This window comes from Heterocephalus glaber, unplaced genomic scaffold (assembly GCF_053883595.1).
Source record: "Heterocephalus glaber isolate CG9 unplaced genomic scaffold, H.glaber_assembly_v1.0 deba00001523, whole genome shotgun sequence".
NCBI lineage: Eukaryota > Metazoa > Chordata > Mammalia > Rodentia > Bathyergidae > Heterocephalus > Heterocephalus glaber.
The window spans coordinates 1,014,858-1,039,575 of NW_028258327.1; the positions used below are offsets into that span (position 1 = coordinate 1,014,858).

General features: G+C 44.9%; 2 protein-coding genes across 5 annotated transcripts in view; one reads left to right on the forward strand and one right to left on the reverse strand.

Moving 5' to 3' along the window:
* Positions 1-61: 61 nt before the first annotated feature.
* On the forward strand, positions 62-7,276 carry Dynlt1 (dynein light chain Tctex-type 1). The gene is made up of 5 exons (XM_004874551.3): positions 62-179; positions 3,066-3,107; positions 4,809-4,932; positions 6,490-6,567; positions 6,868-7,276. The coding sequence occupies exons 1-5, from the start codon at positions 153-155 to the stop codon at positions 6,936-6,938; spliced, it is 342 nt and encodes a 113-aa protein (XP_004874608.1). The 5' UTR covers positions 62-152; the 3' UTR covers positions 6,939-7,276.
* Positions 7,277-8,675: 1,399 nt separating this feature from the next.
* Positions 8,676-24,718, reverse strand: part of Tmem181 (transmembrane protein 181) — a 75,879-nt gene continuing 59,836 nt past the window's right edge. For all 4 annotated transcript variants that reach the window (XM_004874552.4, XM_004874553.4, XM_087187907.1 and 1 more), the window contains 10 exons: positions 24,157-24,256; positions 23,290-23,420; positions 23,002-23,093; positions 22,007-22,064; positions 19,391-19,493; positions 18,887-18,938; positions 14,419-14,501; positions 13,180-13,269; positions 12,254-12,320; positions 8,676-11,896 (listed from right to left, as the gene is read on the reverse strand). In XM_004874552.4, coding sequence (XP_004874609.1) covers positions 11,818-11,896; positions 12,254-12,320; positions 13,180-13,269; positions 14,419-14,501; positions 18,887-18,938; positions 19,391-19,493; positions 22,007-22,064; positions 23,002-23,093; positions 23,290-23,420; positions 24,157-24,256 — 855 coding nt within the window. In that variant the 3' untranslated portion in view covers positions 8,676-11,817. The remainder of the gene's footprint in view (positions 11,897-12,253; positions 12,321-13,179; positions 13,270-14,418; positions 14,502-18,886; positions 18,939-19,390; positions 19,494-22,006; positions 22,065-23,001; positions 23,094-23,289; positions 23,421-24,156; positions 24,257-24,718) is intronic.

Consider the following 24,718-nt stretch of genomic DNA (forward strand, 5'->3'; position numbering starts at 1 on the left):
CAGGTCGCCGAGGCTGGAGCTCTCCGAGGGGCGGGGACCTAGGATGGGTGAAGGCGTGACAGAGTGGGCGTGCCCGGGGCGTGGGCGGGGCCTGAGCGCGCCTGCTCAGTCCGCTCTACTCTGGGCGGCAGAGGCGACGCGCTGGAGCAAAGATGGAAGACTACCAGAGTTCCGAGGAGGTAACCGCTCGGCGGGCAACTGGGGGGTGGAGGCCGAGACCTCAGGACGCGCGGGCGCAGGCCTGTTGAGGGACCCCTGGTTGCCTTCCTTGCACAGCGCGCCGGCCGCAGCGTCCCCAGTCAGGGGGCAAGGAGCCCCGGAGCCCGGGACCCCTGCACCCTTCCCGGCCTCCGTCTCCGTTCCCAGCCCGGAGGGCGCGGGGTCGGGCCTCCACCCCTGCCCGGAACGGGGCGAAGAGCGCGCCTGGGCTCTCGGCACCGAGGAACCTCGCCCGTGACCCGGCTGCGCTGCCCGCAGCGTCTGTCGGGAGGATGACATCACTCCGCCCTTTATCTCGGGGAGTGGAACCCAGACCCGGCCCCCGTGGTGCCCCACGTCCCGGGACTGGCAGACTGGAGCCTGCGCTTAATGCAGTCCGGAACGGTTTGCATGCGCGATGTGGGCGTACGAGACTACCTCCCAGTCTGTTTTGTAGCGGGTCTGATGTCCAGGCTCTATGCCCAATGCAGACGTGCAAATAGCAGAACCTGCCTTTGTCTTCCGTTCCGCACCTTGTCCTTGAGTGCCGCGCCCACTTCCACCCAGCCCACTATGAATAAGTACATTTTATTTTAGCTTGAGTTTGCGATGTTCATAAGATTGCTAATCCTCGTGGGAAGAAAAAAAATGTTATTGCCCCAGAAGAAATAAGCAGAAGATGCTTCTTGTAATGGAGCGCTGTTAAAATGGCTTTTCCTTCAGGCTAACAAGCATTCAGGGAACAGAACTGATGGACACGGCTGGTTAGAAGAGTTCCTCCTTTTTTTTTCTGAGTAATCTTTGTTGAAATTCAAATAGAGCTATGCACTGTGCAGCTGGTCAGAAATAAAAACTATAGATCAATTCTGTAAGGTTTAATAGTTACCATTTTAAAAAACTGTTTCAACGAGGAATGTTTTGAGGGAAAAAATTAGATTTAAGGACTCCAGAGTTTCAGTTTTCATCTGATTCCCTAACACAGTTTCTATAGCAGTATCACCAGTGTTTGAATACTCATAGCAACTGAGTATGACAAGCCTTGGTTCAGGGGCAGCTATCAAAGGAATTAGCAGTCCCCCATAAACTGTTAACTAAGATTGGAAAATGACTTGTGTATATTAACATCGAGTAAAACTTTTAAAAAAGGAAATGGCCTTGGAAGAGAAAGCCTTTTCTACTGCAATCTAATTCAGACTTTCATGAGCGAGATAGCAAAGTGATTCATCATTCCAGATAGAAATGACCTATATGTAAAATGAAGGGGCTGCACAGAGTGTTTTACACAAGATGGAAACCCTGGGAGGAAGAGGCCACATCTGGCTTCTGCTAGGTTTGCCTCCTACCAACCTCTCACCTAAGCCTTTTCTGCATATACTCAGACTTCATGGGGATTCTACTCTCAACTCACTCAGCTTTCTTGTAGAAGTCGAAACTGTCCAGTGTTTTCAGTCTGCTTTATTTCCCACTGAAATATCCCTCTACCCTTTTCATACTTTAACCAGGTGGAAGGTTATACAGGGACTTTCCTTTATGGTTTAGGATTACTCTAATCACTTGGAAGAGTCTAGAAATTATATACTAAGATATTGTACATTGTCATTAACTTGGTGATTTGGTTTTGTTTCCAAGTATGGCTTCTTGTGAGTATAGTGAGTTAAGATGGACAGCCAGTCCTTGCTCCTCCTGAAAAGAAAAGGAATCCCCTAGAAGAGGATAGAGCCCACAGTGGCCAGCAGCCAGGCATAGAGGAAAACTCCTTACCCAAAGTAGAGCTTCCTGCCTTTATTCCAGCAGGACCCCAGGGGCAACCCTGCAAAGCTAAGAACAGTTCAGGACTCAGCAGTAACTTGTTCTCCTATAAGGAAACACATTGGCAAGTGCCTGACTGATGTTATTTTCAGGACGACCTTTACCTATTTAATTCTACCATATGTAAAAAGGAAAGAAAGCAAACTCTGCTTTGGGCAGTAGACTGCTACTGGCAACCAACTTCCCTTGTCAGCTGCTAGTCAGTCTTCAAGTAGGACAGCATTAAGAAAAAATTTCTGAGCCAGGCATGATGCCACATGCCTGTAATCCCAGCTACTGGAGAGGCTGAGACAGAAAGATTGCCAAGTTCAAGGCCAGCCTTGGAAACTTAATGACACCCTGTCCCAAAATAACATTTTAAAAGGGCTGGGGATATAGCTAGTGGTAGAGCCCTTGCCTAGCATGGTTTCAATTCCCAATACCAAGCTATTGTCATCCAGGAATAGTTTAATCATTGTAAAATTTTTTTTTTGGTACTGGGGATCGAACCCAGGACCTTGTGCTTGCAAGGCAGGTGAGGTGCCACTGAGCTAAACCCCCAGGAATAATCATTGTAAATTTTGTGACTAATGGTGGCTTATAAAAAAGAAAAAAACCTCAAGTTTTATGCCCCCTGATCGATTTACATCAGGAAAGAGAATTACAATCTTTACAGTAGATCCCTAAGCTGCTTCAATTAATTTCTATAAGTTGAGTAATTCATTAAACATCTGTACTGATTAATAATCCTAACAGTTGAAATGGAAGGGGAGATTGAATGCTAGTTTAAAGTAAAGTCTTAGACTGTAGCATGATTTAAACAAAACAAAAATGTTTTGTATTACATACACATTCTAGTCCTACTGCAGCTTGACCCTAGAGCTCTTTGGTGCTCAGGGGGCCAACTTAATGTTTCAGAGTCTCCTTGTAGTACATTCCTCAGTAAAGTGAATAGCCTAATAGGTGGTTTCTAAAATATTAATTTCTAAGTGATGTTCTTATCTAAATTTGCATTTATCAGTGCACTGGAAACAGCTTTTTAAAATAAATCAAACTTAACCTAATTTTCTTCCTTACAGACTGCTTTTGTTGTTGATGAAGTAAGCAACATTGTAAAAGAGGTAAGAGGAGAAATGCCTACTTCTTTGATGGCTTAGATGAGTTTGAAAATACTATATGAATACTGTTTTGTATTTCAACAATTATTGAGCCTATGTGTTTTGCTATTTCAAATAACCATTTTACTTCATGACTAGGTAAGATTGGTCCTAGAAACATGTTAACAACATATGTTAAATCAGATAGAAATTTTATGTGACACTATTATTGACCATTACCAAAGCTAGATTCTATAAAGCTTTTAGCAGAGAAGACTCATCCCATACAAATGTTTCCAGTGTTTAATGAAGAAGAGTACAAAAAAAAAAAAATTAACGACTTCCAGTTAGTCAAGACATGGTGATGCAGATCTTTTTACATTCCTAAATTATCCATTGTTATTATGGGTCACAGTACCTCCCAGGGATGAGGAGGAGGCTGAGAGACAGAAGGGGTATTTGTTCATTCATTCATTCATTCAGAAAATACCTCTGGAGGGAGCATGCCATGGACTGACCTGGAGTTTACAGTCCAGGAGAGGAGGGCAGACTTAGATACTTGCCCTAGGAGCTATGCGCTGGAACCTGCTGTGTGGTGTCACAGAACATGGTGCAGTGAGAGCATTTAAAAGGGGAGTTTGAGCCTATTTAGAATGAACATGGCAAAAAAAGGAAACAGTGCTTCTAGGTTGTGGACAGCATGTGCAGAAGCCTTGTGGTGGGCATCCTTGGAGTGTGTGAGGGAGTAAAAGGAAGCAGATTGCTCTAGGGGTGCAGAGAGCTTGGAATTTCCAGGGCACAAATGAACCCAGAAAGTATGCCTACTCAGCTTCCCTGCCCAGGTATGAGTGAGCATAGATATTGAAGCCATCAGCTCAAAGTCATTAGATGATGTGACTTTCAGGGTATCACTTGAGATTCCCTATGTAATTTGGGATTGACTTATTGAGTGATAAAGAACCACAACCTATTTCTGTGAAAAATATCCAAAAGCTAAATGATTTTCTCGTCTACTCTATGCATTATTCAACATCAGACATGATTTTTTTGTTGCTTTGCAAGGTCTGTAAGTTTACTTTTTACTGTTTTTTAAAGTATGATGTTTTGTTTGAACAGGTGAGGAGCAGGAAGGTGTATGATTTAAACTAGAACCAAGAAGAGTTGGTTTGTTAGGAATCTGGTTCTGCCTCACTTATTTTTTGTATTAGCTTTCACTTGGTTACCAGGCAGCAAGTACAACTGAAAAGTACACATTGCCAACCTACGAGGAAACATGAGGTGATGTGGCAGTGTTTCTTAAACATGTATCACTGTTGAGCAGCTTCCCCCTCTGTATTAATATATATTAATTAGTATTAGATAAAAACATCTAATATACTTTTAAGAAATAGACAAATCATTTCCTAGCCTTAGTAAGGAAAAAACTTGCTTATGTCCAGATATCAATAGCAGCAGTGAACATTAAATTCAATCAGATCAAAATTTAAATTCATCTGACACTGTTTAACAGTGGATCTTGCAGCCAATGTAATTCTTGTTTAAATGCAATATAACACTGTTAAACAAAGGCTATATATTTGCAAAGGAATAATCCTGGAGGCTAAAAATAAATGTGCATCTTATGTAAGTTTTATTTCGGCAGCTCCCAGGCTGGCCCTTTTCAGGCACTAACCGCCAGATGTTCGGTTCTTTCTCCACCTGTGACCCCTGTGCTTTGTTTTCCAGGCCATCGAAAGTGCCATCGGCGGTAACGCTTACCAGCACAGCAAAGTCAATCAGTGGACCACCAATGTAGTAGAGCAAACTCTAAGCCAACTCACCAAGCTGGGAAAACCATTTAAATACATCGGTAATCGATTTTTCTTTCTTGTGGATTTTAGTGCTGGTTTGTTAAAACATTGATTAGAGGTGTGTCTGGTGCCAGAAAGAAAGAGCTAACCTGGCAATTTAGTGCCTGACGTCAAAGAAAGTTTCTCCCAGGAACAGGTCACTTGTGTGGCATGTATTGCCATATACTTGACCTGTTTGACTGCTGGTACAACTGAAATGGTGAAATGATTTCTTTTTAGAACAAGGAAGTGGTAAAGAAAGAGAAATAGGTAATTTGTCAGTAGAGTGGGACAAAGCAGTCTACTCCTATGATTTTCTTTTTTCTTTTTAAAAAATTAGTACATGTTTGCAGTACATAATAATTACATTTATCATGGGGAGTAGATGCAACACATCTTCATTCTTTTTAGTCCCCTTCCCCCCATCCCTTCCGGACCCTCCCAACTCTTCTTCCCCTTCCCATTCCACAAAGTTCTATTTCCATTTCTTTCCTTTTTTTTTTTTTAAATCCCTTAGCTCTTCCTTCTTTCCATCTCTTGTTCCCTTTCCCCATTTGAAAAAGATCTCCCTACATCCTATTATCTAGCCTTTGTTTTTGTTCTTTATATTTTGGGTTTCTCATACCACAGAAACCATGCAATATTTAACTTGTGTCTGATTTATTTCACGTAACATGACATCTTGAAGTGGGTTCATTTACTTACAAATGCCTCAAGTTTGTCCTTTATAGCAGAATAGTACTCCACTGTGTATAAATAACATTTTCTTTATCCATTCATCTCTTGACATGTGGGCCACCTCCCAAGATTTAGCTAGTATAAATTGTGCTGCTATAAACATCGGTATGTACATGGCACTGTAATATGATGTCTTTAGCTCTTTGGGGAAGATTCTTAGAAGAGGAATAGCTAGGTCAAATAGAACCTCTAGTTTTAGTGTTTTGAGGAATCTCCATAGTGGTTGTACTACGTTACATTCCCACCAACAATGCAAAAGGGTTTTTTTCCCCTGCAGCCTCACCAGCGTTTGTTATTATTTGTTTTCCTGATGATAGCCAATCTCGTATGTCAGTGCTGTTTTAATTTGTATTTCTCTAATGGCCAGAAATATTGAACATTTTTTCAGGTTATTTATTGGCCATCTGTACTGAAGTGTCCATTCATTTCAGTTGCCCATTTTTTGATTCAGTCTTTTATTTTGGGGGTCTAAATTTTTTGAGTTTTTATATATTCTTGATGTCAGTCCTCTGTCAGAGGTACAGGTGGCAGAATTTCTTCCCATTCTGTAGGTTTTCTGTTCAGTGTTGGTTGTTTTCTTTGAGGTACAGAAGCTTTTTAATTTGCTATGATCCAATTTGTTGATTCTCAGTATTATTTCTTGTGCCACTGGGGTTCTGTTCAGAAAGTCCTTGCCTATGCCTGTCTCTTCAAGAGTTTTACCTATTTTATCTTCCAGCAGTATCCCTGTAGTTTTTATTAAGAATGTCAACCATGGATTTGACAATACATATGTTAAAGGAAGGCAAAACAAAATTTATCTTGCTAACATTTTTCTAATAAGTTTGTTTTAATTTAAGTGACCTGTGTAATTATGCAAAAGAATGGAGCTGGATTACACACAGCGAGTTCCTGCTTCTGGGACAGCAATACTGATGGTGTGTATAATTTTCATCTGTCAAGTCTTGTCATGTTTCATCTTCATGTTTTCAAGTACTTTCTCAGACTATGCTTAGATATATTAAAAACAATGTTTTATGAAATAGGTGCTTTGATGTCGCATGACTTGACAGGTATCTTTATAAGCATTACCCCCCATTTTATGAAGACTTCCCAGCCTTCCTCATTTGTACACCATAAAGAAGTGGTTTCTTGACTACTCGCCTTGGTGTGAGAAAGTAGAGGATCCTGTTCCCTTGTTTTCCTCATTTTCAGTGCCAATCTGTCTTTCTCCCCAGGGAGCTGCACTGTGCGATGGGAGAACAAGACCATGTACTGCATCGTCAGCACCTTCGGACTGTCCATTTGACTCATCAAGCCTGTGACCTCCTTTTGTCTCAGCATTTCTGTTCCATCTTCTAACTACCAACCATGAATTCAGTGACACCTTTTTCCTCACTGTATGTTTTGTGGCATTCTCAAAATGTAGAGAAATAAACCAAATGACTGCTTTGTATATGAACTGCACACTGTAAGTCTCCATGGGTAGTTCTGGAGCCTGTATTGCCACCTGTCTTAACTCTGTATTTCTTTTTCAAAGGTGCTAAAAACTGAATTCTGCAAGCAGAAAACTCTATTCTCTGAAATGATTCATTAATTTTCCATACTTTATACTTTTGTTAGAATAATAAATTATTCAAATTTAAAGCTTGTATTTTTCTTCATAGTCCACACAGTATTCTACAAGTGAATTCTTCGGTTAGAGAATTCAGAACCTTTAAAACCAAAGAAAAAGAAAAGTTGCATTCAGCTTTCTGCCATCTGTGCTGCTGTAAGAGCACACACAAACACTGGCCACTCTCTGGGATCAGCACTGTGGGGAAGGGGGCAAGGCCAGATTCTTGGCAGGCCATGCTGCAAGGTCACCTACTACTTCCTGTCACAATGAAGCACACGTCCATTGGCAAAGTTGAAATCACTGGGGATCCCAGAGCTCGGGGGATTTTTGTGAACCTCACAGGCAGGTTAAACAATGTGGATAGGTGAGTCCCAGCCTCTGTGTGTAACTCAAGAGATGTAGACAACAGCAGAATAATCTGCTATCCTGTCAGTTTTGTTTCATTATATGACTTTCACTGTCCTCATGGACCAAGAAGCAGCACCAAGACAAAAACAGGAAAGAAAAATCCTAGGATTGTTTTTAGGGATGTAATACAGACATATATACAAATAAGATGCCTCAGTGGAACAACAATAAAAGTTGTATCTGCTTAGGCATGAGGATTTTCTAATTTCACCCATGGGACCATAATCTTGACAGCACTGCTGGATTCTGATGAGATTTCTCTGCTAGGCGTGACAGATACCCCTCATTCTTAAACCCCCACCCATTCAGGAAGTTGAGGGGTAGGACACGTGTGAGACAAAATTCATACATGCTTGGCCCAAGCTGTGATATTACAACTTTAGCTCCCATGTCTCTTTTTCCTTCCCTTCTTCCTCTATCCTGTTTCAGCACTGAGGATTGAACCTCATAGCCTTTCCACTGATCTACATCTCCAGCTGCTTTTAAAATTTATTTTGAAGTTGCCTAGGCTAGGCTTGAACTTGTGATTCTCCTGCCTCAGCCACCCAGAGTGCTGGGATTAGAGGTATGCACTACCATGCCTGGATAGACCCCCTGTTCTTTATTTTTCAGTAGCAGTCACAAATTGTTTTAATACTTCATGGCTTATAAAATGCTTTCACAGTTACTTTGTGTTCACAACAATTGTGCAGTTACTTAAAAATCAGAAAAAGTGTTTGGAGCTTATGTGATTGATTTACAGTCACACATCTAATTAAGTGGGGAGGTGAGCCCCAAAGCCTGGCCTCCCATCAACCTCTGGGGCTCACCTATGGGCTGCATCAGACATGGTAAGAAGGATACTGCTCAAACAATGCCTTGCCCTCATCTTCAAAGCCCTCTTACTAAAGCACTCATGTCTGAAAGACAAAATTAGCTCTATGCACAAAGAACGAATAACATTAAAGATTGCATGTTAAATATTTATTAATATTTACTGGAAAGGGACATGGTCAAATGAAGCCACTCCCAGATCACAAGTTTGTCATAAATAAACTTTATTGACTTCTGTCTGATTGTTTACAATCACTGATCAGGTGACACTGCTCCACTGACAGTTGGTACACAGTTCTGTCCTTCTGAGCTTTGAGTGGTTTTTTGTTTGTTTTTTTACAAATATTTACAGTCTTTGTATAAAAAGGCAGTTTTTAACAGCAGAAAATTCTTCTTTTTCATAGTATGTGATTACACTTGCTAGTAGATCCAAAACATCAAGATAATATACAGACTACGGCAACTTCCTTTGGCCTTGGGAAAAGATTCACCCCCACCCCCAAACATCTATCTTCTAAGGCAATTGGTTTCTAAATCCTTCAAAGTCCACAAATACACTTTAGTGTCTTAAATGTTCATAGAGAAGTCCCTTTTAATTATACCTTTCATGGATGCCCGCTTTCTCCTTGAAAGAATTCAGGAAATGTTACTGGCCATATTATAACCTATTTATCATAACTGTGCCTTCAATAAATAGTTCATAAAATACTAAGGCTGGTGACATTTGTCTTGTAACCTATCTAGTGGGGTGGGTTTCTTATTGCAGTTATGTACAGTGATAACCTTCCAAGACCTAAATATATTATATATATTGTCTTCTGTACCCTTTCAAATGGGGCTTGAGAGAAAACGCCACCACCTCATGCTGTAATGATTTAATAATAAATCAAGCAGACCTCTTACCCATGTGGATAACGAAGCTCTCCCTAGGGAAACTATGAAATTGCTCTGTTCGTCATCCAGGTTCCCCTAGACTGGGCCAATATAAAAGAATCCCAAAGATGATGTTATTCAAGCCATTACCATGAAAGAACTAAAGTCAGCCCTTTGAATTTATAACTTAAGGTTCCAAAACTACAATACCTTCAAAGAAAACAATTTTCTTGTTACTATCAAAAGTTTCTGGCAGACTTTAGTGTTTTAACCTATGCCTATGGAATATATTCACATGCTAAATGCTCTGTAAGTAATTTTTTACATAGAGTATATAATATACATAACACGTCATAGATGAAAAATTGGAAATGAATGATTAAATAATTATCCCTCTCTTTATGTGCTTTCTTTGTAAATTTTTCCTCTTCCAACAAAAATACGCCCATTTTTATATCATTGATGTTATTAAAAATCAAAGTATGAGGATACTGGTCTTAAGTTTATAATTACACTATAAAACAAAGTTTTTAAAAGTTCTGAGGTCTGGCTAAATGCCTCAAATATCTTTACATTTACTGATAAAATAACAGCATTTCAAATCATTGATGATTCTTTTATAATGATTAAAACATGTCAATTTTATCACATAATAGAATCTGTTAATCAGCACAAGGCAGTCTTCCTCAGTATACATAAAATTATTTACAAGTAGTCTTATTACAAGTTGTAAAAATTTGGTAAGAGAAAGTTTTTTTCAATACCTCTGAGTACACAGAATCAGAAAGTCATCACAGCATTGCAAATGTAAAAATCATGTAAACTTGAATTACCCTTGCAGTTATACCGTTTTCATTCAAACATTCATATTTACAAGGTTGTTTTTTGTTTGTTTGGTTGGTTGGGTTTTTTTGGTACCAGGGATCGAACTTGGGTCCTTGTGCTTGCAAGGCAAGCAACGGAACCACTGAGCTAAATCCCTGGCCCTATTTACAAGATTTTTTTATTTAAATAAATGTAAATGGAATCAATATTAAAGTATCTCATCATTAAAAAGACAGGAAGTCATAACGAATGGGCTCTCCCAAGCATCTCTAGAGTCCGGGCACCACCTGCAATGGACTAACATGCAGCTCGGAAATCTGAGTTGGTGCATAGATGGAGGGAATATAGTTGCTCCCTGCAGAGCTCAAGGACCTAGGCCTCTGTGTTCGCCAAGAAGGCAGCAGGTAGGATGGCTACATTATATTGCGTTAACAGAGACATTACTGTGCATGGCCAAAGAGGAGTGGAGGAAACTCCCGAGTTGACAATAAGGAGCTGCACTCTCATGCCCTTCTCTGATGCTTGCGCTTCACCAGTGCCTTAGACATCTCTGCTGCAAAGCAACACATCTACTCACCTGATCCCCGCAGGACTCACCAAGGATAGGACTGACTTCCAAATGAGTTACCTCTACACACAGCCACTTAAAATGTTTTACCTTCATCTACTTTTCAAATATGAAAACTGAAAAACATTTTTGGCAATAAAGAATCTCTAATATTAATCATTCATGTAGCTTTTATTAAAAAAAAAGAAAAGCTCTATAAGGTTTTGTGTCCAATGGAGTTGCAGAAACTGCTATTTACTGGAATGGGAATCCACCTGTGCCCACCCACTACTGTCCTCTTCAGCCACAGGAAATGCTCCTATTCTTGTACGTACACACCTGCAGAGCCTTGGGAAGCACCATGGCACAAGATCTTGCCCACAGACCTGCTAACTTGTATATCATCTCAGAATTGTGCCATTCAGCTTATCTTACCCTCCTTGGATCACCATGGCACTATCACTTCAGCTTCATGGGTAGTGAAGGGCTGGAGCCTGGCCAACTACCATTCTCCTGACACCCTTTACATGGCTCACCAAATGCAGTCAATGTCATCATTCTAGATGCTAGGGCATCCAGGCCCCTGACCACCTGCAGGCAAGGACTGCCCAGCAGAGGCAGCAATGGAAGCAGGCTTCTCTTTGAATGTAAAGTATTGAAAACAAAATATGAAACAAAACAATACAGTGGGGAAGGGAGGAAAGGCAGAAAGAAAGAAGGGTAATGCTGCTATGGTGGACACTGCAGTTCACAGGTGTGGAATTAGTGAATTGTTTTAAAAAGGAAAACATAATACATAACTCTTTCTACTAAAATGTTTTCCTTGCCACTGAAAACATACTCTCTCATGTGAAATCTCTATAAAAGAATTTGGCTTTTTAACTTTTTATCAACTTCTCCACCTAGACAGACCACCTTGACAACAAATGGCCCTACCTTTAAGTTTGCTTCAGGTTTGGTTTTTCTTTTTAAAATATGTAAACAAATAAGGAGCAGGAAACTTTTGTCTATAAGAAAAGTCTGAACATCAGCAGGTAGAGAGGAAGGCCAGGACACAGTCCCTGAGGGAAGGCACCTGGCCCAAGTCCTTCCCATAGCCCAGACTCAGTCACTGTCCGACTCCTCCTTGTACTTGGCCCGAATCGCTTGGCCATTCTGCAGCGGCATTTCTTCATAGTCACTCCTGTTGTAAAAGAGAACTCTGACACCATTCCACTCTCACAGGTCTTGAGTGACTCTTCCTTCATGCTGTCACGCCATTCTGCTTCCCTCTCAGTGTTCTGTTGCCACCTGACCTTGCCCACTCCTCCCACTCAATGCCAAGGGCCTACCCGGCCAGAAAACTGCTCTTTCTGTGGTCAGCACATACTGCAGGCATTCTGCAAAGGATGCCACTAAATCTAAGCTTGAAACATGAAAACAGCCATGCAATGAGATGACACTCCTGGTAACGTTCTAATGTCTTGGAAATAGTCATAGACATGCAAAGCCAGGTGGGAATGCTCCACATGAAATGGCCTTCACAGAGACAGTGACTTACCCATAAATCACATCGTCATCAGAGTCATTGAGCATGGAAAATGCAGGATTGTCTTTCAACTGGGACTCTGAAAACCAACAAAAGCCTTTTCATCTCAAGCAAGTTATGTTATTGGCCTGGCTAGAGGTCTGAAAGAGCTGGCTGCCAACCCTAGCTGGCTGCCACAGCTATGGGGATAGCTGTGTGAACCTAAACAAGTCACCTCAGGAGTCTATCTTCTCAGCTACGAGACAGCTGTGCAGATTAACAGGGTGGCCTGTAGGAAACAGCTGGTGGTCACAGGTGCTTACGCATGGGAACTGCACTTTCTAGGTCCACACAGGCAGCAGGGGCGGGGACAGGCCCCTGTGCACAAGGCTCTGCCCTGCCTGCTCCCAACCTGTCCCAGCCTGCAGCAGCCTCCACTACGTTTCTCTGTCTGTAAAGTGAGAGTGGTCATTCCTTTTACATCAGGCCACTGTGAAGCTCTAGGAGATGCAGCTTGTGAAGGTGCTTGAAAGCTCAGCACCACGTAACCAGCATACTGCATCTGTCCCAGCCATTCTCACCCACCTCCATCCCAGAGTGAGGGCTGCCTTTTGGTTTTTGGGGGGTGTTTTTTAGGTTTTGGCTCTCCTTTGAGTGGTCAGGAAACTAGTATTCCACAGACTTTATTTCGTGTGGCCAATGGGCATCTGCTTGTGCCAGGACCAATAACAAAATTATGTTATTCATCTAGTGCTACAATACACAACACAGCTCAATATACGCTGTGTTCTAACCCAAACTCTAGGCTCGTGGCTTAACTGCCTTGCCTCTCTTCCCAAACAGAAGACACCATGAATCATGGCGGCCAGCATCCATAGAAAACCGGTAAGTGAGTCCTGAACCAACAAAGACTTCTGTTTTAGACACCTGGCTAGCAACCCAGACATGAGGTGACTTACCATATAGAGCATTCTTCGATGGAGAATACACAAAGGCCAAAGTGTACAGATAGAAGTTCAACAAGCCATAGAAGGATAAGAATTCTGCCGGTGGTGCTGTCAAGGGAGGGAACATTGGGCTTGGAGGTAACGCCGGTGTCTCTACTCTCAGTCTGGTCCTCCTCCCAACCATATCAGTAGCCTTTTTGGTGCTAACCATAAACAACTGGGCCCATAACACAGACCTCACGACTCCCTATATCAAGCCCATGGCCAGAGGCCTCAAAAACCCTTCCAGGTCATAGGAGCTAGCAGGTGAAGTGTGACCTCTCCCATCAGTGGGAACTGGGCTAAGACAACACTCAGTGGGGGTCCTCTCACTGCAGGAAGCAGGATCTGGTGGGACCGAGTCATGTACACACAAAGGTCAGGAAGGTCTCCTGATATAATACTTTAACACAGAATTCAAACAAACTCTCAGAGCAATTGTCCTTAACCTACTCTGGGTTACAGAACCCTTTGAGAATCTGATGATAGCTTAGTGTGAAATCAAGTCAGAAAAAATTTTAAAATCATGTATTAATTCTAAGGATATACGCAGTCCCAGGGCAAGAGCCTAGAATTTAAAGGATTAACTTCCTCAGCATCCCCATCAAGGCGGTCAAAGAGGAGACATACCTAGCATCCACCTGAACGAGGACAAGGAACCCAAGAGGAACAGCTGCTGACCAGCCCTGGGTGAGGGAATCCCCGCTACTCTGAGCCCCTTCCTGTACACACAGGCTCAACCTGCTAAGCTGCCAAGGCACCACAGAAGTGATGTCGGGATCGCCTGGATGCTGATGAAATAGACGCTGCCATACAAATCAGCCCTTGGGCCACTGCTGGGTGCACTCCTGGCTGACCCAGGTTCAGACCTGTGACATTCAGCCACACAGGCCTGCACAAGGAAGGAAGAGCAATGCAGGTGGAGCAGGCTCCAGAGCACTGAAGTCAGGGTTTGGATCCAGACTCAGACACATGGTGACCAATCTCAAGTACTGGCCTAGCCCTGCATGTCTGACTTCCTGCCTACAGAGGAGGGGGGTGACCTAGCTGACCCTCCCCAGGGTGAGAGATGCCTGTTAGTACAGTCAGGGTACACGAGTCCCCAGGCCTCCTAAGGACAGGCCACAAGGAGTAAAGTGTCTCCCCCTGAGGGTCCAGACCTGTATGCCAACCACCACACACCCATTCCCTGGTCTCCAATGAAAAGGATATAATTCTGGTAATGAGCTGACAGTTCTGCTACAAAGTTGTCCTGTAATACTTGTGCTCCAAACCTCAAATAAAGGATGACGATGCTAAAAAAAAGAGGAGTGGAGACAATATGTAAAAAAATAGAAGTGAAACTAGCTTTGTACCACTTGTGTGCTGACCTCATTAATATTTACACACACACACCCTTCACCACCCCCTGCCTCTGTTCCTTTGGTCTCAGATCCGGGAGGGCCTGACCTCTGCCAGCTTTGGGACTGGGTGAGTTGATCTGAGGTAAAGCACCCCCCAATTTCGAACCAGGGATCTGGAAGCAGTGCCCACCGTTTTCTCCTTCCCAGCTCCTGCCCCCTTAGTTCCTGTCTTCAACATCAATGCCTGGAACAGACTGACTCCCATAAGGGAGGCTGCTTCTCCTTAAATCACGTCCCCCCTTGTTGGTACAATGACCTACAGGTGACAAGAACAGAACACCTGTGGTTCAGGGCTCTGAAGATCCCAATAACAGGGACTTCTTGGGCCACCACTGGTCTTCCTGGAACAACCAGGACCTCAGCTGTCACATCCCTCCCATGGGTGCCCCCCAAGCCTCCTACCTACCAGCCCACCTCCACCCACCTCTGAGGGACAGTCACACTGTCTAAAAACATGTAATCCCTTTCATCTCCCAGCTCCAAGCCCTCCTGGGTTTTCCCACTAGGGAACAAAACCCCTATGACTCTGGTGCCCTGCAGAGCCCACTCTGACCTCTGAGCAGCTGCCCTTACCATCTCTCCCAGTTCAGGCCTGTGATGCTGCTGCACCTCTACTTGCCAAGGCTGTTGCCACCTCAGGCTGCTTCCCATCTTCTCAGGGTCCTCCTTCCCCTCCTCCAAACCCCTCTGGCCTCTGCTGTCATCACATCTGCCTGTCTTATTCTCATAGGGCCCTTATGCAACTCATTTCCTTGGCTGTCACCTGTCTTCCTCTGTGGACTATAAATGCCACACCAGGGAGGTACCTGTCTGCTGGCACAAGCACTTGATCGATGTTCATGGGACAAATACATGAATCCCCTTGACACACATCTGAAGACAGATCACGAGAGCAGAACCACTCTTAGGGAGTCATACAGAGGCCACGAAGTGGGAGCAGCTGTGTGCGGACTGGGAGGCTTGAGGGTGACAGTGTGTGAAGTGTGTGTTGATTTATGTGAGTGAAAAAGTGAGTATCTGAGTGTGTGCTATGTGTAAAGATGTAAGAAGGTGTGTGGGGGAATGTGTATCGGGGGGTGTGAGGGTGAAAGGGGTGTGTGTGAGGATGTTTGCTAGTATATGTGAAGGGGAATGTGTGTTTATGTGTGAGGGGGGCATGAGTGAGGGTATGTGTGAGGGTGTGACAGAGTGTTACGGTTTATATCTAGATGGTCCCCAAGAGCCTCATGTGCTCCTAGGTGGGGCTTTTAGGTGACCGGATTAAGGGACATTATAGCTGACTTGCTGTTAGGATGTGGGGTCTGTCTGGTCAGAAGAGGCAGTCACTGAAGACGTGACCTGGAAGAGTGCATCTCCCCTCCTGGCTCCTCCCTTCACCCTGCCACCATGAGGTGAGCTTCTCATCTGCCCTGTGCCTCTGCTATGCTGTTTCTTCTTTGCTGATCATGGACTGAAACCTGAGTCAAAATAAACTTCTGCTCCTTAAAGTTGTGGGTATTAGGTATTGTGTCTCAGTGACAAGAAAATGATTAAAACACAGTTTTGATACCAGAGAAGTAGGGTCATTGCTGTGATGTTACCCAACCATGTGGTTTAGAAATCTTTGAAATTGGTTCACAGGAGAATTGTGGAAAAGTTGGCAGCTAGAGAAGCCCTCAAATGCTGTGAGCAGAGCTTGATGGGAGATTCTGGTCAGAGCTCAGAAGACCAGAACGCTGACAGAAATGGAAAAAGTAAAGACCAGGCTCAGGAGGTTTCGGTTGGGAACAAAGACGCCACTGGCAGTTGGACTCCAGACCATATGTCATACCCTCTAACAGAAAATTTGTCTACATTCCCCTCATATCCTGAAACTTTGCAGGATACTGAGACTGAAGGTGGCAGACTAATTAATCTAGTGGAGGAAATTTCAAGGCAGCCTAACATTCAGGCTGTGGCATGGGTACTGTTGGGGGCTTTTGGCCAGGTCTCCATTGAGAATCAAGAGCAAATGGCACAGCTGAGTGATTTTAAGTTTTGAGTTTCACCAGAAAAAAAGTTGCTGTAAAGTTGGGGCCTATGAAGTTGGAGCAGAGGAGTGCTTGGTTGCTGTAAAGATGAGTATTAAAAAGAAGACGAGTATTTTACATCAGGACAAAGAAAAATGGCTTGGGACATGTGAGGAATCAGCAAAAACCTACCCTTCTTAAGCTCAAGGGTATAAAACTTTATAGCTATAAAACTTTCACTTGAGAAGACAGAGTACTGTGCTTCAGAACAGCAGCCTAAGGAATTAGTTCCCCAGAATTTGGTTCAAAGTGCTCAGCCATCCAGGCACTTGGGGCTGGCTGCAGCCAATATTCAAGGGGGCCCAGCTACTGATCAAGCTGGTGATAGACCTCGGCATCATCGACATGGTGCTGGTTTTAGATATGCAGAATGCAAGAGTTATAGGGTCAAGGAGGCTTCCACCCAAATTTTAGAAGGCCTGGAAGGTCAGGCAGTTTGCCTGAGAGAACAGTATATGAAGCTGTGAGAGTGAAGCCAAAGGTGCAGTGGGAACCCCAGGAAGTTGGAGACCCCAGAAAGTTGGAGAAGCCAGGAATGCAGAACATCTGAGGAAAGCCACAAGGAATGAGCACAAAGCCAGTCCAAGAGAGAAGTCATGAGGGTTGCAACCAACAATGTCACAGGGGCAGCGCTGTCCAAGCTATTTGGAATTCATATCTCATCACAGCTTGCCCAGGGGTTCTGGACATGAAGCTACAGGATTTTATGTTTGCACTGCTGGGTTTCAGTCTTGCTTTGGTCCCACTTTTTATCCTATTCTTCCCTTTTGAAATGGGAATGTTTATCCTGTACTTTTATACGTTGAAAGTGTTTAACTTTTAAAAAAGTTTTACAGGGGCTCACAGCTAAGAGTCTGCTTTGAGTTTCAGAGAAGATTTTGGGCTTGGGACTTTTCAGCAACACTGAAACTGTCAAGACTGTGGCAACTCTTAGGTATGGACTAAATATATTTTGCATAAAGAGAAGATGACTGGATTATGGAGCATTGTAGCTGGTGGGGTCTGGTTGGGAGAGGTGGGTCACTGAGGGCATGATCTAGAAGGGTAGCTCTCCCTCCCTGACTCCTTCCTTCTCTCTCTGCTTCCAGCTATCCTCCACCAGACCCACCATTTCTTTCCTGCCTTGGAGCCAGCCAACTAGGGACTGAATCCTCTAAAAACAGTGAGCCAAAATAAGCCTCTCCTTCTTTAAGTTGTGGCTATCGGATATTGTGTCTCAGTGATGAGAAAGTGACAAAGACACAGGTTGTGAGGATGTGTGTTTGTTAGTATATGCTGGTTGAGTGGGAGCACATGAGAAGGTATAGAGACAATGTGTGCTTTAAATGCTGAGCAGAGACCATTTGGACAATATTTAAAACATGCATTTCTGTATGACTTTAGTTGCTGAATGAAACCAAAGTGCACTTAGAAGTCCAAGCTGGACTCCCATGTCCAGAGGTGGAGGGTGGACTTGGCTACACAGGAGTCCTCACCCTCAGAGGCTGGGAGCTCCAGAGCCAACCAGGAAAACCTGGCAAAGGCCCAGGTCCCCAGAAGCCCTGGATGGCTCCCGTAAACAAAAAGGCCCACATCCACTTACTTGCCATCCAAACAACCAAAAAGTAATGCAGATAACTAGACTGTTACTCTCCTGAATTTTCATTTTAGGAGATAGAGGCAAACTCTTATTTATTAATTTTTTGGTACCAGGGATCAAACTTGGGTCCTTGTGCTTGCGCAGCAGGCGGCAAAACCACTGAGCTAAATCCCCGGACCCAAGAGGCAAACTCTAAACAATCAAATAGTTCTTAGGAATTTATTCAAAGAAACAACTTCTGCTCAGGGCACCACGGGAAGGGCACAGCACCTCCTCCCTGGGGCCAACTGTGTGCTGCTCCCTAACACCTGCAACACTAACTCACACCCATCCTCAGAGCACTAGCAGGATCCCAAGGCCCAAAGCCACCCCACCCCCAACCTGCTCATAGTATTCTTTTACAGCAACAGAGTATGCAGTACACACAGCAGCTGTCAGCGAGGGTCAGTGTGCTGTGGTGACTGTCCTTCCTACCCTTGAACACAGAACCTACACTTCTGGGCCCTTACATCTTCAGTATCCAGCCTTGGGCAGAGGCCAACTGACTTCATATATGGGGCAAAACCACCCCAAATCAAATCCACAAACAGAAGAGATGCTCATGACAGTAGAATGAAAATTCAAAGTTACTCTGTAACATAAAGTCTTACCTAATAACAAGCACTACAAAGGTCAATGCAGTCAAAAATTTTAACCTGAGATCTAAAAAAGAAAGAAACATGCTCAGCAAATTCCACTTGCATCAAGGAACCCACCCCCCAGCCCCCCAACCAGAGCTAACCCTCTGCCTTGGGCTTTAGCCTGTTGTGCTGCTAAAAGGGAGCAGCTCAGGACCCAGGGAGGCTTCAGGTGACCTCATGTAATCCCTTTCTGGAGGGACATATGGGGGAAGAGCCCTGAGATCAAGGTGATCAGAGTGATCAGATCACTCTAACCAAGGACTGTGGTGTGGTCTTGACAGAACTCAGGCTGTTTTCACAGCCCCAAAGCACCCAGAGGCCCCCAGCTTCCACCTCAAAGACCTCCCTCCAAATGGCCAATCACCCACTGGGGCCTCTTGCGGCTCCCAAGGACCCAATGCTACCTCATGAGCATCGGGAGACTCCAGTTGGGGGACTCTAGTGCTGCTAGGTGGTCCCTGAAGTGGTGCTCACCCACATAAGGCATGTTTCGGAGCTCGGAGCATGCCCGTACTATCAAGAACAAGAGGTACAGGATGTACACAGCTGCCACCACCATGAAGAAAATCTTCATTCCCTGGGGAAAAAATGGCACTTCAATGAGAAGAGACCTCAATGCACATGCACACAGCTCCTCCCAGCACCCCACTGGCAGGAAAGTCAAGCACAATGTGAAGGGACCTGGAGCCCCAAAGTCAGCCCTGGACACAGAACGGGGTAGGGGTCCTCCATAAACACAGGCAATTGCCCTCAACGAATACCCCCAGCCCTTGCACATCAAGGAGAAGCCAGAGCTAAACTTCCTCAGCAACATGCCTGCTGCCTGCCCCAGGGCCTGGGGCCAGGGGCATCTGGTAAGTGGTGACAGCCACTGCATGTCCCTCCCTGGGATGGGTTCTGGCCCTAGCCCGCTAATGAGGACAGAGGTTCATACCCAAAGGACTAGAGCTAGACCTGGACCGTGGCAAGTCTCAGCATTTCTCCATGAGTGAAATGAGGGGTGGAACGAAAGATTCAAAGATGGGGTCTGGGGCAGACGTGTCTGCAACCCTGCCAGTCTCGCCACTGCCAGCGATGGCCAGAGGCTCTGCTGAGAGCCGGGCTTGGGGGTGGGTGAGGCCCTCTCTGCTGAGCCCTTGGTTCCCTTCAGGGTCCTATGCTCCCCTCGGCAGGGGCTTCCATGTCTTTCCTGTCCAGCGTGCAGCAGACTACCCCTTCATGGTCATGACACAGAGAGCAGGACTACAGGTCAGGGACTCAGACTCTGCTTCTGCCTTGAAGGGACTTGTGTGGCTTTAGTCTAAGCTTTATTTTCTCCACTGTAAAATAAAGGGGTCCACCTAGATGGCTACTGTAACCACCTCAAAAGCTTCTGACCTTTACTGTGTCCTTCAGGAACAGATGTGGGTCCCTCACAACAGCTCTCCAGACAGCCTGGCTGGGAAGGGAAGGGCTGACCAACAACCCCCGTGATGGGCCTCATCTGCAGCCTTCTACTTGCTCTTGCTGGGTCAGGTGCTCTACATTCCTTGTCTATGAGGGTTTCCATTTTTGCCTCATTTCACAGACAAAAAAAACAAAAGACCAGGAAGGAGGGAGTTCTTGTTCCCACACCTTCTGGGGATCCTGGTCACCTGGCTCTGATGCTAGAGCTGTTACCACTTCGTCACACACACACACACACACACACACACACACACACACACACACACACACATATGCAGCTGCTATTGGCTCAAGGGCCTTCTCTGCCCTGAGCTCTCTCATGTGAACAAAGAGACGGTGCCAGATGAAAGCTAATGGTAACAGCAGATCAGCATGCATCACTGTATTATTTTACCTAAATCTGGGGGTTTCGTTCACCTCTGTCCCTGGGCTCTGCTGAACCTTTTCTGTGGGACATGAAGCTCCTTCCTCTCACTCCTTATATGGCCTCTCCCTTCTACAAAACCTCATCTGCAGCCCTGGCCTTCAGACAATGGGTCCTATGCCTCCCCAGGGTTGACACCCCCCCAGGCCCTGCCTCACTGAGTGTGTCCTGGCCCATCTCCCTGCCCCACCCCCTCCTCTTCATCTCCAGGGTGTGGCCACTGCTCCTTGCACCTCACAGCCTTCCCCAAATATCTGGGACAACAGTCCTCTCCAGCCCAGAGTGCAGAGCTGAGTCCCGTTCACAAATACCCCCAGCTTAACAAGAGCAGCACTTCATATGCCACTTCAGCTAAGAAGCGGGCAGTACCACCTCTCCCTGTACACATACCATCTTCGACATAAAGTGAACTTCTTTCTGACATACCACCACTCACTACACTTCCCACATTGCAGCACACAGCATGAAATCTCACCACCTCCTCCAATGCCACCCCGAGACAGGCTGGCCCTCAAGTAAGTCCACCTGCAGTTTAGTAAAATCACTGGTGTCTAGATGTCATGGCCTACAGTCATGGCCTGTGGAGCAGCTGGCAGTGACCCCTGGGCTCCTAGCTGGGCCCCACCTACACACCAGCACTCTGCCCAGGGCTCGGCCTCCAACTGTGCCCAGAACGGGCTGCACAGCCAGGACACGTGAAATAAACTTGTGGGGCCCTTGCTGCAAGAGTAGGAAGAACTTCAGGGAAGTGACACAGGGCACTGCACCATGCGCAGGCCCGGTGTGACCTTACATTAGCCTGTCACACTGTCTAGGTCAGTGGTGATGAACCTATGGCACATGTGCCACAGCGGGCTATTTGTATCCTTGAAAGCTCTGAAAGGTTCACCATCACTGGAGACACACCATTTACCCTGGAAACTTTTAAACAGAAGTATGCACAAGAATGTTTTCTTAATTGCCCTAAAATTTGACACACCTTCTGTGTTCCGGCACTTCAACAGAAACCACAGTCTTGGAATCAAAGTACAGTTTTAAAAGTCTACTTTTTATGTTATTTAAACACATCTCCCAAATTTTCCACTCTTGAATAATCTATAGCCCCTCCAAAATAGCCAATTAGGAAGCTGGTGTCAACAGCACATTTTAAGTTACAACACTGGTCATTTCATAAAATGGCATTCAAAAAAAAGTTCTCAGGCTTCATTAACACACCTTACCTGAAAATTTCCGGTGTCCACTCGATACTGGTACATTGGATCATGTAATTCATTAACTCTGAAAAATATTAAAAATTATTCATTAGCAATGAGCTTTAGTTTTTATTTTATACTTTTCTCATTTGGCTTTTAAAAAAACCCGTTAATGTAAATAAACTACTTGCTACAACAGTGAAGAAGTTTTTAAAAACAACTATAAATTTATGAGAAATCCTAAATTTCATATTTCACATTGAAAAAGCTCTCAATACTACTAATTGTCCACATTCATCAACACAGTGAAGTTACACAACTTTTTATTACAAAAGTCCCTATTCCTTGCTCTCACAAGTGGAAGAGCAGTTTTTGATGGCACACTTGGGTACCATAAACGAGATAAAGGCAAAGAAAGCAAAAGAGGTAAATACCAACTTCTGTGAGATTAATGTGCAAAACGAAAACAGGCAGCAGAGCTGACAGGGAACTGGGGGTGAGAAGTGGAGCAGGCAGGCATACAGTCTGATTGTCACATGAGCCACTGTGGCCACAAAGCCATACCCTGACAGGGAACTACTAGAAAACAGTCCTGCCTGGGTATCAGGCTATGACACAAGCTTCTGCTGCGGCACTACTTACAGAAGGACGATAATACTGCACGGGTAAAACCAGGGCTTAGAACATCTGAAGACACAGCAAGAGGCTTGGGAGGACCTATAACATCTGCTGGACATTGGACAGCTTACCCCAGCATCATCCCAACACCATGGCCTTGTCACTAAAGAACAAATCTAAACTGATACAGGCTCTTTCATTTTCCACCCCAGACTACTAGAGTCATGTGTTCTCAAAAGCCACTCAAGCAGAGCCAAATCCCTTAGTTCCAGTCACCCCAACACATGTGAAATACGGGAGACAAGTCTTTCTGGATAAGATCACAAGGCCCCATCAGATCTGGTCTGCCCACCTCTGTCCCTGCTTTTCAGGACTGACCATTCATACCAAACACAATTACTCACGTTTGCCATATTCCTAGCGTAACAGAAGCCAACCACAATAGTCCAACAATGAAGAATTTAGGCAAATAGAAAGTTAAACACTTTCTTTCTCCCTAAAAAAAAAAATTAAGAAATAGAGAATATAAAGTTAGCAATTCTAGCAACACTAACAACCCCAACAAAGCATTTCTACCTAAGTGCATCCTGCTATCTACCAGTATGAGACCAAAGAGGTTTTCATGGTGCCACTTATCCTGCAGGGTCTCCATCAGAATTTGGAAGGAAAGGCAGGTCTGGCTGATGGCTTACCTGGACCCGTATCCCATGGTATACACACAGCCAGAAGAGCAGCAAAGCACACAGGAACACAGACTGGAAGAGATCGTCCAGCATCCCTGGGAACCAGCTGTTCACCAGGAAGGAGAGAGGGAAGAATGGGTCTGGAAGGAAGAGACAGAAACGCTGATGAGACCCAGATAGGCCACAACCAGCAAAGTGCATTCCCTTCGAGGTCAAAGCACACTACTGCTTCTCTTCAGTCACAGCCAAAGGAAAGGCAGTGAACCAAAGGCTATTTCTGTTTTGTTTTCTTTTTCTGCACCATGCAGGATTAAATCCAGGGCCTTTGCACTGAGCTACATCCCCAGACCTTTTTTTATTTTTTAAATTTTGAGACAGGGTCTTGCTAAGTTACTAAGTTGCCCAGACTGGGCTCAAGCCTGCGATCCTCTTATCTCAGGCTCCCAGAGTACTGGATTAGACTATGCCACCATGCCCAGCTGCTATTTTGTTTTCAAAATGCCTAAAATCCACTGAACAGATTGCTGCAGTGATCACAACAGAGAGCCGTCTGCCCCTGCATCAGCTCCTCCCACAGGCCTGGGAATTCCGAGGAAGCAAATGCTTTCTGGAGCAGGGACAGAGGAAGAGGCAGCGTGTGGGTATCTTCAGCCAAGTTCCAGGCCTACTGCGTCTGTAGCTGTGTGTTAAAGATCCGAGCATCTGCCATGGCCTGTATGAAATGGCACCTGGGAAGCAGCAGTGTGCCACTACACACTCCATCAGGGGCTCCCCACAGGCTCCTCCCTCTGGGGACTCTGGGACCAGGCCACTTCCAAGATGCCTGCCAGCTTTCAGTCTGAAAGGGGAAAGTGCCAGGGTAAAAAGAGCACCTACCATTGTACAGCAGCAGCAGCGGCAGGAGGACAGACATCCACTTCTGTTCGATGCCCCAGTCTCTCATGGAGAACTTGCGCAGGGAATGTGCAAACAGGCACTGCAGACCAAACAGACGCCGGTGACTGCTCATGCCCTGCCTCCCCATCCAGGTATGTCCCCTATCCCACACTGGTCTGCGGTCAGGACAGAATCTGGTTAAACCCTGGCTGAACCAGCTATGAGGTCCCAGGGGGCATCAATGACAAATAAGACACAGGCACATCTGTGGACCCCACCAAGAGGCCACACATTCCAACAGGGCAGCTTATACAGATGGCATCCTGGAGTAGGTATGGGGGCCCTAGGAAGTATCCTTAAGCCACTTTAAAACATTATTTAATCTTTGATGATCAGGCCTGGGGTTTTTTATTTTTCTATCTGACATAAGCTGATAATTTTCTAGGCAATCTGGATTTCCTTGGCTACTTCCCCAGGCCAGGTTATCTGTTGAGGATCAGGTCTATTTCTCCATTTCACAAACATATTTGGGGCTTCAAGTACCAGTCTTTGGACCCCAGTA